The following is a 14,062-nucleotide window of genomic DNA, read 5'->3' on the forward strand; positions in this document are numbered from 1 at the left end:
CTAGACTATGTTGGGCGAGGGCAAAGGTGGACTAGACCAAGCTAGTCAAGGCAAACTAGACCAAGCGAGGGCGTAAACTAGTTGTTGGGCGATGACTGTAGATGAATTCAACTGAGGTCCAACCGGTCATGCCAAAAATAAGAGCACTTGTAGCAAAAGGAACATGTGTCGTGCTCTCTACTGTGGGTGCTCCTCATTGCATTATACATGAAACCTCAATCCAATAGAAAGGAAACAACATAGCAATGGAAAAAACTCAAAGGACACAACAATAGACCCAAAAAATGGAACTTGACAAACTCAACATAGACTTTGGTTGGCAACACACTCAACTCCAAGCCCAAGACTCACAAGTACAATGGGGGTGTCGAGGCTCCAATATGCAAGGAGTGCAAATGTGCAATGTTGGGACACAAGATACAAGACTTAAGACATATGAGGCATACGAGGACTTGAACCATCCGCACATATACAATCATAATGAGCAACCAACGGCTAGCAAAATATCCTTGACAATCCAAGTAAGTCTATCTTCGAACTATGGTGGTGGTGAATTGGCCACATGTTTGCCACATGGCAATGTCCAACAAGAGTCAACCTAGTGAACCCAAGACCATTTGTGACTACCATCGTAGTGACAATGACATTATAGCCTTGCTACAAATATGTCCAATAAGGGTAGCAAGAAGTGTTTGACTATTTACAACCACTAAAGAGTGAGGATTCACTTGCATATTGGAGGCATGAGACAATGTCAAATATTGACATGGGCAAACAAATTCATGATGAGATTGTCAGCCGAGAGCACTTTGAAAATTATGTCATGTGTGGCTTAGCTTTGGTCAATGTGTAAGCCAAGAGTGGCATGTTTCATGTTGCATCAATTGTACGAGATGTTGTCAATTGGGGTGCAAAACTGTTGGACATGCCTAAGAGGGATAAAATTGTGTAATGATTGTTTTTTCAATCAATTGTTTAGTGATGGTCTCTTCGAATTGCAAGCGCATGTGCTCACATCTTGAAGGCATGTAATCCATGCAAAATGATGACATGGGCGATTAGATTATTACTCGGGGGCTTTTGGGAAAAAAATTTGTCTTCAGTTTGCTGTGGAGAGGTCTATGCAAACTATGATCATTTGTGGCTCATCTCAAACCTAAGCTCTCCACATTGAAGCACTCAAGCTTAAGCTTTCACAAGTCGAGTACACGACTTGGTGAATTATATGCAGCACTAATGATTTCTTCCAAGATTTACGCTCGTGATTGCTCTATTGGAAGCCGGATATGGAGCTCAAATCTAAATGGAGTTGTGTGAATACTAAGACTTTTTTTAAGGAAGCATTACTCCCCAAAGTTAATCTCATGATGTTGTATCGCACCGTTAAGTAAAAATTCCTATCTTGCAATATTCTTTAAATCTCAACAAGAAGCAAGCAAAATGTTCCCTCTCAACTTTTGGATCAAATGATTGTGACCATTACAAGTAAACCTTGTTGACAACAAATATCCACAAAACTTGAGTCAACTCGTAAAGTGCAATTTAATAGATGTCTCTATGAATCAAAGCTAAAACAATACAATCAGACTATATGAAAGGCAGAAATATATTTATATAATTACTAGCCAGGACTTCCACCAGAAAACAATACAATCAGACTATATCAAGGGCAGAAATCTATTTACATAATACTCCCACCAGAAAATGGAAACTGTCAAAACTTTGGGTGCATATTTACATTTATACAGTTGGAAGAAAATGGAAATGGCTTCCACAGTCTACATTTCAAGAAGCCTGACCATGCACACCTTGTTACATCTGTAGAGAACAGGTCAAGGCAGGGACGGATATTTTTTTGCTTGCTCCACAATTTTCCTTTTGTATGCAGTTTTATTCTGCATTTGCAAAGATCACAAACCGATATTAGAAAGGAACAACTCCTTAAGTTGCGATCAACAAGAGTACACAATGCGAGGAAAATATGAATGCATTCAAAAGCATACAATGGTCTTTCAACAAATACTGTAGCTATCATTCCTGCAGATTCATCCCATTAATTCAAGGAAAACACAAATGCACTCACAAGCATACAATAGTCTTCACAGATATATTTGACATTATTTAGCTATCAATCTGCAGATTCATCCCATTGTATAGTTCCAAACTCATTAAAAACAAGGCAGTGCAGGATACCAGATTTTGCTTGCAGATTCAGAAGTGCAAAAAGTGTCATCAATCAAACATTTCCAGGAAGCTTTAAGGTCCCAATGTGAAATAATTGAGTAAAACAAACACAAAAAATGAGATGCAAATGAAGGAAGATGGATATTTCTTTATTATTACAAAAAAAACAGAGCTCTTAACCCGGTATGCAGAAAGCTTTGAGGGGTGAAATGAAAAAGTAATGGAGCAAAACAAACACAAAGAAACCACCAGCAGATATATGGAGATTGTTTATCTAAACGAACAAAAAACAGAGATCTCAAGCCAGTACCTTTATAAATAGAAGATAAGCTTCATGCCGGGCAGGACTGGCAGGATTTGGTGTATCCAAAAGATCTTGAATGCCCATAAGTATCTGCTTCACTGAGATTGATGGCTTCCATCCCTAGCATCCATTGAGAAGGAAATATTGAAAATATAAGCAGATTTGTCATCCCTAGCATCCATTGAGAAGGAAATATTGAAAATATAAGCAGATTTGTCACAACCACATGGAACTATCTAAAGCAAAAATAGAACATACACACTCCCAAAAGAATAAGGCAGCTTACATCCCCTTCATTAATAATGGAGAGACAAACTTTCCCAGACTGATAAACGTTTGGATGGAAAAATCCTGCCGGGAAGGCACAGACAGGAGGCTTGGTTGGATAGCTCTCACTAAACTGTAGTGATAAAGGAAAGGAACCGCCTTCCCAATCCGTCTGCAACCAAACCACCACAATTTAGTTCCTGCAATTCCCCTATGCAGCCTAGCAATGAAGACTCCCACTCCTGCATGTGCTTGCAACAACAAGTGGGATACACAACATGTAGGTAACATGCCAGTAACGAAGATGTGTGTGTGTGTGTGTGTGTGTGTGTGTGGAGCTTGGTAGAGCACTTACACCCTCCTTGCCAGGAATGGTACATCGCCACAGCATCACGTTCAGGGAGCCATCCGGCTGAGCCTCTGGCTTTGCGACGAAGCCCTGCGTGAAACAACGCAAAACATGCATTATTCAAATCTGTAACCGGGGAAGTGAAAGTGAATTGTGGTGCGTGCGTGAAGAACCGGCAAGCTTCCACAAACACATGCACACACACACAGAGAGAGGTGACACTTGCGTGGGGATGGCTCTTCCGCCATGACTTCCGCTCCTCAGCAAGACGAGCTTGAGCCAGACCTGTGGCCATTTCTCTTCTTCTGCCAGTTTCCCTCGCAAAACGCTCTATTCAAATTTAATAGGACTGAAGAGTGAGGGTAGAAGCCGGGGCCCCGCATGCTTATATACCACGGGGCATTGAACCGGGCTGGATCGACGCCCTTGAAATGAGGCATAATTCCCGCGATGCACCATAGCCGTCCGATTTATCCGAGTTTATGGGTGGCCTGTTTTATTATGAAGTGGTGGCTTTGGAAGCAATGAAATGCACGTTTCTTCTTGGATAGGGCATTGGGTTTCCAATTGGGAGGTAGATCCACTTGGGAGGGGGTTGGTCAACACCTATGACTTTTTCTCGCCCGTCAGTTCTCCTTGAGAGTCGTGCTGATCGTCAATCCCACCTCTTGGGCGACTTTTTCTCACTCGTCTGTTCTCCTTAAAATTCGTGTTGACCATCAATCTCACCTCTTTGGCTCCATTAAATACCCAATGGTATATCGTGGCCAAGGTAGAAGTCTAAAAGCTCATGTACCTCATCCTTCCATAGTCGAAAATCTCTCTCATTATCTCTCTATGTGCATCTCTCTTAGAGTGCACACGATGCACATGTAGTGCTCCCGGCATCTAAAACGACAAAAAGAGAGTCATGGCCCAATGCCAGCGTTGCACACACCTGCCCTTTTGAATCGCATAAGCCATCGGTGGCACCCTCACCATCGGAACTCAGAGGAGCTTGTCCTAATGGTCATCACCTAAAAGCCGCTTGCATGTGCTTGCATAGACAACCCACAACCAATCTCATCTCACCTCACCTTCCTTTTTGTTTTGGAAGCTTGAAAATATGAGTTTGAGCGATAGTGGTTGCATTAATCTACAATGGTGCACCTTACTAAACTTTTCTTGTTTTGATGTCTAGATAACCATTGTACCGAGCTTATGCTTATCACTTTCTTTTGATATGTGAAAAATATGGAGAGCCTATTCTTGTCTCTTCTTCTTACAAATAGCTCATGGTTTTTGCATATGCTCTCATCGTTATGCTAATAACATGACGAAGGTTTTGTGAGGTTGGAGCCAATACTAGTAAACATTTAGACCTTCATGTTGGCGATGAGATTCATTAGATTTTCAACCTAAAGTTGGAGTCCATTCAGTCTCTTGGATAAGGTGGGGTTCACATCAACTGGGTAGAAGAAAGCTGAGTTGGTAGGGGAGAAGGCACTGAAGTCTCTTTCTTCCACCCTACTAGTGTTCACATAAGGTTGGAGAAAGGAGTTGCTTTGAAGGTTGGGGTAGAGATGGTTGAGGCAACTAATTGGACCCTCTTTGGTGTGTAAGGGGTGGAAGACAATTTGTGGGGGGTGGGGGTGGGTGGGGGACACAAAGCCCCTTTCTTCCGTCACATGATAGAAACTGGAATCTCTTTCATCGCTTAATGTGAACCCCCTTCCATCAATTCTAAGTTGTGATTAGTTGGAGCCTTCAAAGTTGAGTTCCCATCACCGAATGTGAATCCAACCCCAAGTGAATGTTGAGCTTCCATAAACATGGTTGCAAAAAAGTGAGACCTAATTAGTTTTCTTGTTTTGCTACATATGCACAAATCAATATAAATAGGTAACTCCATCCTCTATGTATGCCATGCATAACTTGAAAGAATGTACCTCCAAAATCAAGGTCTTGTTGGTTGGAATTTCATCAAACTTCCATACCCATCTGTGTAATCCATGTATTTGCCTTTTGAAAAGAGTATGCACGAGGCATAGATTCCTTCTATAAGTTGTGTATGTGCAAGAGGGTTGACATGTGCGGCGGAAAATTCTTAGACATTAAGTAGAGTAGGGCGCATTTACAAAGTCACAAGCAATGAAAATTCAAGGAGTATTTGGAAATGCCGTCGTGGATACCCCCTTCTAAATTAATATTCCTTGTAAAATCCATAATGTAATATCAAATTGCACAAGCCCAGCTTCTCGTTTGTAACTTGTAAAGCCAACTTCCATTTTCTAATTTTAAATCCCACATGAATAGTATTTAAGGTCATTGTTTAGTAACCCTAGGTATAAAGGAAAATTTTGTAAATGTAAAAGGGGTTCTTTGAAGAAGGTAGCATTGTGTATGTGTATGAGAAAGAGGGATTCTTGGTGCAAACTTGAAATCAACGTATCTCTTTCAGCAGTAATCAAAATCAAGTTTCTATTATTGTTTCTTATTCCTCTCCTCTTGCTCTTTTCATTGGATTGTATGCATTGTTAGTTTTGTTTAAGTTAACGACTATGTTGTCTGATCATAAACTCGTTGTGATGCTATGATCAAGTGTGAATGTTGATTTTTTTATGAGAGACTAGTCATAAGACAAAAGTAATGCTATTAGATCGCTTCTGTTCATGTTTTGCACACTTGTAAATCCATGAGTTACACAACCCACAGAAATGAGTTTGCAAAGTCCGACTAGGTTCTATTAGTCCTTGCCTTTAGTCTCCTAAAGTTTCATAGATTTTCGAGCTTATTTGGCTGAGGAAATAGTCAAGTTGTTGGTAGGAGCGAGGATTGAGTGTTAGGTTGTCATAACCCATCTGAATTGATTCCATGATTGTGTCGTAGTGCTTTTGTAGTCACAATAACTCCCTTGGGTTTGACAAACTCAATGCATCTCTGTACCCCACACCAATCGCTTCCCTAAGTATTGACATAAAGTATGTCAATGCCAGATAGATGTGCTATAGACATCCATTATGTCAAGCCAAGGGCCAGATCCTGAACGCAGCTAGGGGGGTGCCTATAAAGGGCTTATTTTTAGCTTGTAGCATCCGTTGGGGCATGAAGAGAAGGAGATCGACCAATACAAAATCAAAAGATCTTGCTATCTACGCACCGTAGTGCGCTTTTACGTCTTTGCAGTAGCTTGAACTGAGCTTGGTGGAGGGTTTCGGCACTCTGCAACTCATCTGTATAATTTCTACTTAGCAGAGAAGTTTGCCACCCGAGATTTTGAAAATGGTGTGTGACTTCTACCCTGACAAACATGGATAATCCGTCTAACACACGAAACATCACTTCAACTATTCATGCATTTCCAAATGAACATTGCTACACTTAATTCATACTCAAAACAAGGAATACATAGAGAGATAGACAGAGAATAAGACAAACTGCATCTTGCATTCAAAAATCTGCCATTGCTACACAGAACATCCGCCCATCCTCTACATCACACGTAACTACTGCTTGTTTTCATGAAAACCCAAACGACTTCCTAACTTCTCAAGTTTTGAAAAGTCACCAAAATAGACTAAGGTTTATACATCACACGTAACTACTGCTTGTTTTCATGAAAACCCAAACGACTTCCTAACTTCTCAAGTTTTGAAAAGTCACCAAATTAGACTAAGGTTTATACATATGTCAAAAAATAATCCTCTTAAGTGATAGCCCTTAAACACTTGGCACAACTCGGTGGCTTGAGCCAAAGGCTGACCTCGGACCCAAAGTCCCTTGATCTGATCAACCACTTGCCTTATCCATAGACCATGCTGCCTTCATTTCAGCATCCTCTGTCTTACCATCCACTGACTCCTGCTTTGCATCCACATCGACAATTAGCTTTGCTGCCTTCCCATCAGATTCCTTTCCAAGCTCTTTATCATCTTCAACTTGTTTATCCTAAACCTCAATAAACAAAATGGTCCTCTGCATCAACCCTTTCCCTTTCTTCCTTGTTGCTTCCACCTGCATTTCCAACCCTTGCCTTTAACTTAACATTTTTTGCCTTGACAGTATGCTCTCCTACAGCAAACGAACCATGCTTTGTATCTGTCAATGGGCATTGCCAAATGCTCTTGAAACAGTCCTGTAACATGGTTCCAAAGCTCCTTGGTGTAATCAAACACCTCCTTCCTCAATAAATATGCGTTCGCTTCAGCTACCAGCACTCTAGTGACTCCTTGCCCATCTAATGTGGTCTTTCCAGCTCCACCAAAGGTGTCAGTCGGTTCATCAAAAAATTGTTATCAGAAATAAGCTTTGTGATATTATCTTCCACTTCATGAAATTTCTCAGTGGCCTCCTTCAATCAATCAGGCCAAACTTCAAAGTCATGCGTTGTAATGATCAATTTTGCATTTTGGCTCCTGCACGAGTCAGCTCCTCCTGCAATCTTCTAACCTCGCTTTCCAACATGTCAATATGTTCTCCATCCGACTTTTGTGTCTCCAAAGTTAATATCATAGACTCCTGATTACATATGAAATGATTCAACTCCGATAGACTCTGCACTGAATCCTCCAGAGAGAATACTCCAATTGCACTGCAGAGTATGCTCCATTGAAAATGGAGTCGCTCTGATTGCTTGCATAATCGAAGTTTGTTCTCCAGAGCTTTCCCTCACTTTCCTTGGAAACAAGGTGATGGTCTTTGTCCTAGAATCCTATTTAGGCACCACAGATAGTTGAGGGAATAGAGTTATCTTCCCTGCATCTTTTTTCTTACTAGGGCTCCCTTCCAGATTCTTCACAACCAATCGCATTCCACTCTTCGACTTGCCAAGTGATGGCGGCTCCCATTCCAATCTCCTCTTCTTGGTCTCACTCAAAAACCCTTGATCTGGTCCTCTCACAAAAACTGTTGGTGATACCAAGACGGACCCAGTGACAGCTGTAGCACATGAGAAAAGATTGCCACCAGATAAGGTGATGCCTTTGCAAGACATGGATACCTCCTCTTGTCCCTAGGCTCCACCAACCGCATCCAATCAAAGATGAATGTAGCCCAGTCAATTGTTACTCCCCTCTCGGCATGATACAAGGGCACAAAAGCCTCTTTTGACATATATGTTGACTTTGCCAACAAGCATACCTTATCCAGGTACCAAAACAAATGCACATTGTGGAGTTCTCACAATTTCGAACCATGTAGTATGACATACTCCCTTTCGACGCTCCAAAAATTGCCTTCATGGTGACATCAGTAATCTTCTTCAATTTCTACCCTAGGTTATGATGCACTTTGAAAACTTCTGCAATTAATTGACGCATAACCTCCTTATCATCCATGATGTAGCCTAAGCTCTCCCTAAGATGGCCTAACTGCCTTTCCGCAAAATCATTCTTCTCGCAAAGCCCCCATGGCAAACATGCATAGTCATAAAGACCAATTCACCGCAACCAAACCTAGTTTCCTTATCATGCACGTCTAAGCCATCATCTACATCAATCTCCTCTGCTACATGATCTCCACCAGACTCGGTTTCCTTGCTTTCATCAACAAATTATCAGCTTGCTCGCCTTGGGTGCAGGAGCTCCTCCATCGCAGTGGTCATGGAGCACGTCTGCGTCATTGATTCACTTGTGAGCTCTTTCCTGCCAGCCAACTGCTGCTTCTTCAAAGTGTCTAAAAACATGGTGATATGTGACATCAGACACTCACACATAGGGGGTTTAAATGCATGCACAAGCAAAACTATATGCCCCATTACGCTTTTATCATTAAGCTTCTCCTTATTATGTGAGCTGCATGATTTATGAGTACCCTCAAAAAGCGCGCTTGATTTAAGCCTCCTCACACATGCCACACTTGAACATTCCATCGAGGTATTACGAACCCCCAACACATGATTTGACAAACGTACTCAGACTGCTAGCCTCAAACTTGGAATCACATATTCCATTGGAATAGCAACTTCAATCCCATAAACCAACTTGAAAGGTGTCATCCATGTTGCAACTTTGTATGTTGCAACATGCAACTTGAAAGGTGTCATCCATGTTGCAACTTTGTATGTTGTCCAGAATGACCATAATGTTGAATCTAACTTGTCATCCCAATCTGACTTGTTTTTTGAAACAATCTTTTTCAAGATCCTTACCAATACTTTATTGGTACTCTCTGCTTGCCCATTTGCTTGCGATGGATGATACGGGGATGCCTTCTTATGCAGAATCATATGCTTCGTTGTCAACTCCTTATTGACCGAATTAAAAAAATGCACACCTTGATCTGACACCAACTCAATTGGACATCGAAATCTTGTCATAATGTGCTTATACAAGAATTTGGCTACACTTGCTACTTTATTGTCCCTCAAAGATAATGCTTCTACCCACTTTGTGGCGTAATTCGTTGCAACCATAATGTACCTTTTACTAGATTTTGGCTTGATTGGACCGAAAAAATCCAATTGCCACTTTTGAAATGGCTCAAGTGGCAAAACAGGGTAATCTTGCATCCTATCCATGGACGTTGGTTGTCCAATCTTTGGCATTGCAAACATTCCCTAGCAAATTGATGTGCATCCTTAAGCAACAACGGCCACCATAAACCTACTTGCATAATTTTTTGCCCAATAATCTCTCCTAAAAAATGTCCTCCAATTGTCCCAAAATGAGCCTCAACTGCCTTTTGTTCCTCATCTGAAACGCATCTTTCTTATACAATGCTCCAACAATAATAAAAACTAGCCTACTCCGCAAAGAAAACTTCTTCTTTTGATCTGTTTTCATATTAAAGTGCAACACTCCATCTGTCAAAAACTGCACCATTTGATCATACCAGTTGTCAAAAGCTTGTCCTTGCACTTGAAACAGTTTTGCATCCGGCAGTTGATCTGACACTCCCGGTGCCTCCTGCACATGCTCCAATCTATTGAGATAATCCACTACTGCATGTTTGTTTCCTGGTGTATGCAACACCGTATAATCGAATTCCTTCAAGAAAAGCATCCATCTAGCAAGTCAGCCTTCCAACTTTGGCTTCTTCACCAAGAAAATGAGTGCTTGATGATCAATATAAAAGATCACTTTGTTCCCTAACAAGTAATGTCTAAATTTTTCCAATGCAAAATTTATCCCCAAAGCTTTACGCTCGGTAATTATATAGTTCTTCTCAGTCGATTTCAACATCCTACTGGCATAATACACCGGTTTAAACCTTCCTCGGATCTTATCCTACATCAAAACTGCTTCGACCACCATATCTGATGCATCCACAAACAAGTGAAAGGGTAACTGCCAATTTGGTGGTTGGATGATAGGGGAAACCACAAGCATCTTCTTCAAGATCCAAAATGCCTTCTCTTGAGCATCTCCCCATACAAACTCAACATCTTTCTTTGCTAAATGAATCAAAGGTGCACTTACATCTGCCAGATACAGCAAATACCGATTATTCCACTTAATTTTCCCCATGAATCTCGACACTAGCTTCAAATTTTCAGGTGCTACCGCCCTCTGAATTGCACTAATTTTGTTCGAATCAATCGACATTTCTTCCTTTGAGATAATATGACCCAACAAATTTCCTCTTTGAACTAAAATTACACACTTGTAAGGATTCAAAGACATCCAAAACATTCGACATCCCTCCAAACAATTCCTAAGATACTCCAGGTGCTTTGCCTTCTCTCCAAACATAGAATATTCATCCATAGGAATCCACATGAATTCTGTAAGGTATGGCTCAAAGGTTTTGAAAGCTATTTTTAAATATGATGGTGGTCTATTCTTCAATCCAAATCTCATCACTGTATATGCAAATTCTCCACATTCAGTAATATATATAGTCTTGGCAACAGCCTCTTATGCCATTGGGATCTAATTGTATCTTGAAAATTTGTCAAGAAAGCTATACATCTCATGTCCTACTACATCATCTAAAATAGAATCCACAAGTGGCAATGGGAATGGATCTGCAATTGTTGTTGCATTCAGCTTCTTATAATCCACACACACACAAAGTTTACGTGACTTCTTTGAGACAACCATTATTGGTGACAACCACTCCGCCTAATCCACTAGCATAATGAACTCTTTAACCTACTTCGCATAATTCAGATTCATCCAGTATCTTTGCTGAATCACTGGCACTACATCCTCCTTCAAATTGATCCAATGTTTATACATTCTTGGATCCATGCCTTTCATGTCAGAATAATCCCAAGTGAATACATCAATGAACTCTTGCAACAACTTCTTAGATCCTCCTTAAATATGTCATCTATGTTGACACTGAGTCTAACAACTTTTGGGTTAACTTCCAATCGTATATTCAAATCCTGCAAATCATCCTCTTTTACTCGTGAAACCTTCTCCATAAGCTTATCATACAAGAGCTCAGCTCTAGTGATTGCATCCTTTAGTGTAACCTCCTCTTCTAAAAAATATGAATCCTCCTTCATCTTAGACCTATGACTGATTTCTGACTCCTCAATTGACTGACTTCTGACTCCTCCATTGAACTTTGATTTGCATCTCCTTTCTTTGACTTATTAGAGGACCTCTCAGAGTTCTCTTGACAAACATACTTTTCAACAATTCTTTCTACATCAACCTCAAAACCGGTACAACAATGGGATTGGCTTCCAAAAAACATGTTTCTTCATCATCTTCCACTTCTTTAGCTACATTAATAGTTTGAGACATCATTGGTTTTAATGACAATCTCTTCTTTGAACTCATCGAAATCCTCACCAAATTCTTGCCTTTCTTCAGAATCACTTCATTCCTTTCCCAATCATGTTTAAGCTTTGCTGACTTAAACCACGGTATCCCCAACAACATTGAATAAATATTACATGCATCCCACATCTTTGAGACAACAAAGTTTGCTTGAAACAGAAACACATGCACTTTGAGAGTTTGTCTTTTCAACATCCCAATTGGCTGCACTCTCCGTCGATCTTCCATCCTTACTTGGAATGGTGCATGCTTAAGCTACACATTTGTCATCCTTGAAATTCAGTTTCTGACAAAATATTCACTCTAGATCCTTCATCTAGCAAAACATCTGAAAAATGTACGACCATCAAACTAAAGCTTTACAGTTGGTATAGTAAAATCAACATCATCAGGGCTGATCAAATAACTTCCCATGTTCTCCTTCAATGCATTCTGAATCGCTGGAGCTTTTGTCATCCTAGTAACAGAATAAAACCTATCCCCAAAAAATCAAAACCAAAAAAAGCAACTGATTCAATGTAAAATGCATAGGAGTATTCAACAATTCTTTAAACAACTCCCCTGATGTTAATTCAGAACTCTCCACTTTCTTCAATTGCCTTTGCTTCCGCTTGGAAGTCATCTCATCTTGTCCTCAACTGCTTCCTCTCTTACTTCTTTCTGCTCATCCCAATCCAAAGGTGGTTTAAGCTTTGCTTTAGAACGTGTAACTGCCAATACATCCGGTTCACCATACTTACATTATGAACAACACACTCCAAAGAACAATTTGTTGACACTTGATTTGCCCCATGATTTTGAGAAACTTCAACGTCAATCAAATTACTTTGAGGTGCCTCCTTTGCTGCCCCCTGTTGCACAGGTGGTGCATGCAATTGTGGCAACTACTCATTTGGTGTTTGTTGATTCCATTCTTGTGGACTCCCCCCTTGTTGATTCTAATTTTGTGGTTTTTGTCATCCTTGCTATTGTTGCCAACATTGTTGTCGATTCCAATTACCTCCCCAAGGTCTAAAGTTCTAATATCCACCAAATCTTGGTCGATATCCTTGATTAAAGTTCCCTCAAAATGGCCTATTTTGATTAAAAGGTGGTCTCCATCCTGAAAATTGTTGTTCCTGCCTTTGCCACCCCAGATTGTTAAACATCTTCTATTGTCCTGCCGCATCCGAAAACACTCCGCTTGCTTGTGCCAAATTTTGCTGAATCTTTTGCTAAATCCTCTTTGGATTTGGTCCTTTGAAATTCGGATTGAACCAACAGTTGGTTGTTGGGTGACCAGGCTTGTCACAAATATCACAATGAACTTTCTTGCTAGGTGTCTCCTGCTTGACACCCATTTCCTTCAACTTATTTTCCACCATCTTCTCCATTGAACTTCCCTTTGACTTCACTTTAGACTTCTTCTTATGCTTCCTCTTCTTATCCTCTTTATCTGAACTTGAATCTAAATCCGAATTAGAATCGAAATTTGAATCGCTGCTTGCTTTTGAATCCGAATTTGAATTTGTATATGAATCATCAGCAAAATCTGAATCGGAATCATCGTCACTACTATCATCTGTAGAGCGCTTCTTCTTCTTCCCCTTATTTTTCTTATTCTTCTTCTCCCTAAAACTCATTTTGGAGGAACTTGGATTTGACACTCCAAACCTCTTCTCCACTCTTGTTGCAGTTTGCACCAAAGCATCCAAACCAGCTCCGACATCCACACATGCGATTGCGTTCCGCAATTCTTTTTGCATACCATTCATATAATACCCGACCAACATCTCAATTATAGGCCTCTCTACATTTGTAAGCCTATTCAAGTATTTATTAAACGTCTAAGTATAATCCTCTACAAACATCTTCTTTTTCTTAATCTCCTTAATTTTAGTGAGCACATAATTCAGAGTTTTCTCCTTTCAAAATCGATTCAGAAATCCATTTCTTAACGCTATGTAATCAGCAAAATGACCCACATTGAAATTACTTAGCCATTGGAACTGCCGCATTTCTAGCCTGCCACCTTGTCTCAAATTGAGCTACATGGCAATCGGGGTCTTGTTTAGACTTCCCTAAAAGGGTCTCGAACTTGACGCGTAAATCCGCTCTAGCCGCTACCGTCATATTTCTTAGCGTATTTGGGGATAATTGCATTCCTGATGATGATGATATCGATGATATCGGTTGTGTTGGTACGCCTCCTCCGATGCCCAAAGGGTCAAACTCCAATCATCTTCTTGCCAAAAACACCTACTA

The 14,062-nt window shown here is 40.5% G+C and overlaps 1 protein-coding gene across 2 annotated transcripts; it reads right to left on the reverse strand.

Annotated features, from left to right (window-relative positions):
• Positions 1 to 1,588: 1,588 nt before the first annotated feature.
• On the reverse strand, positions 1,589 to 3,481 carry LOC147447941 (SUMO-conjugating enzyme SCE1-like). Of its 2 annotated transcripts, XM_086524456.1 has the most exons (5): positions 3,331 to 3,481; positions 3,111 to 3,194; positions 2,775 to 2,927; positions 2,495 to 2,608; positions 1,589 to 1,895 (listed from the first exon to the last, which is right to left on the reverse strand). In XM_086524456.1, exons 1-5 carry the CDS (start codon positions 3,397 to 3,399, stop codon positions 1,833 to 1,835), a joined length of 483 nt encoding a protein of 160 aa, XP_086380582.1. In that variant the 5' UTR covers positions 3,400 to 3,481; the 3' UTR covers positions 1,589 to 1,832. The 2 variants fall into 2 exon arrangements, with proteins under 2 accessions (XP_086380582.1, XP_086380583.1); XM_086524457.1 differs by lacking the exon at positions 1,589 to 1,895 and having other exon boundaries at positions 2,747 to 2,927.
• Positions 3,482 to 14,062: the final 10,581 nt, after the last annotated feature.

Source organism: Adiantum capillus-veneris, chromosome 11 (genome assembly GCF_014529385.1).
Source record: "Adiantum capillus-veneris isolate H3 chromosome 11, ASM1452938v2, whole genome shotgun sequence".
NCBI lineage: Eukaryota > Viridiplantae > Streptophyta > Polypodiopsida > Polypodiales > Pteridaceae > Adiantum > Adiantum capillus-veneris.

Bases quoted from the DNA above. Each gene is read 5' to 3' on its own strand.
- LOC147447941 (XM_086524456.1), bottom strand. From the start codon at position 3,399: ATGGCCACAGGTCTGGCTCAAGCTCGTCTTGCTGAGGAGCGGAAGTCA. The intron at 3,195-3,330 runs GCAAGTGTCACC...TGTTTCACGCAG, and splicing joins GGCGGAAGAGCCATCCCCAC to GGCTTCGTCGCAAAGCCAGA. The intron at 2,928-3,110 runs GTAAGTGCTCTA...GTTTGGTTGCAG, and splicing joins CCATTCCTGGCAAGGAGGGT to ACGGATTGGGAAGGCGGTTC.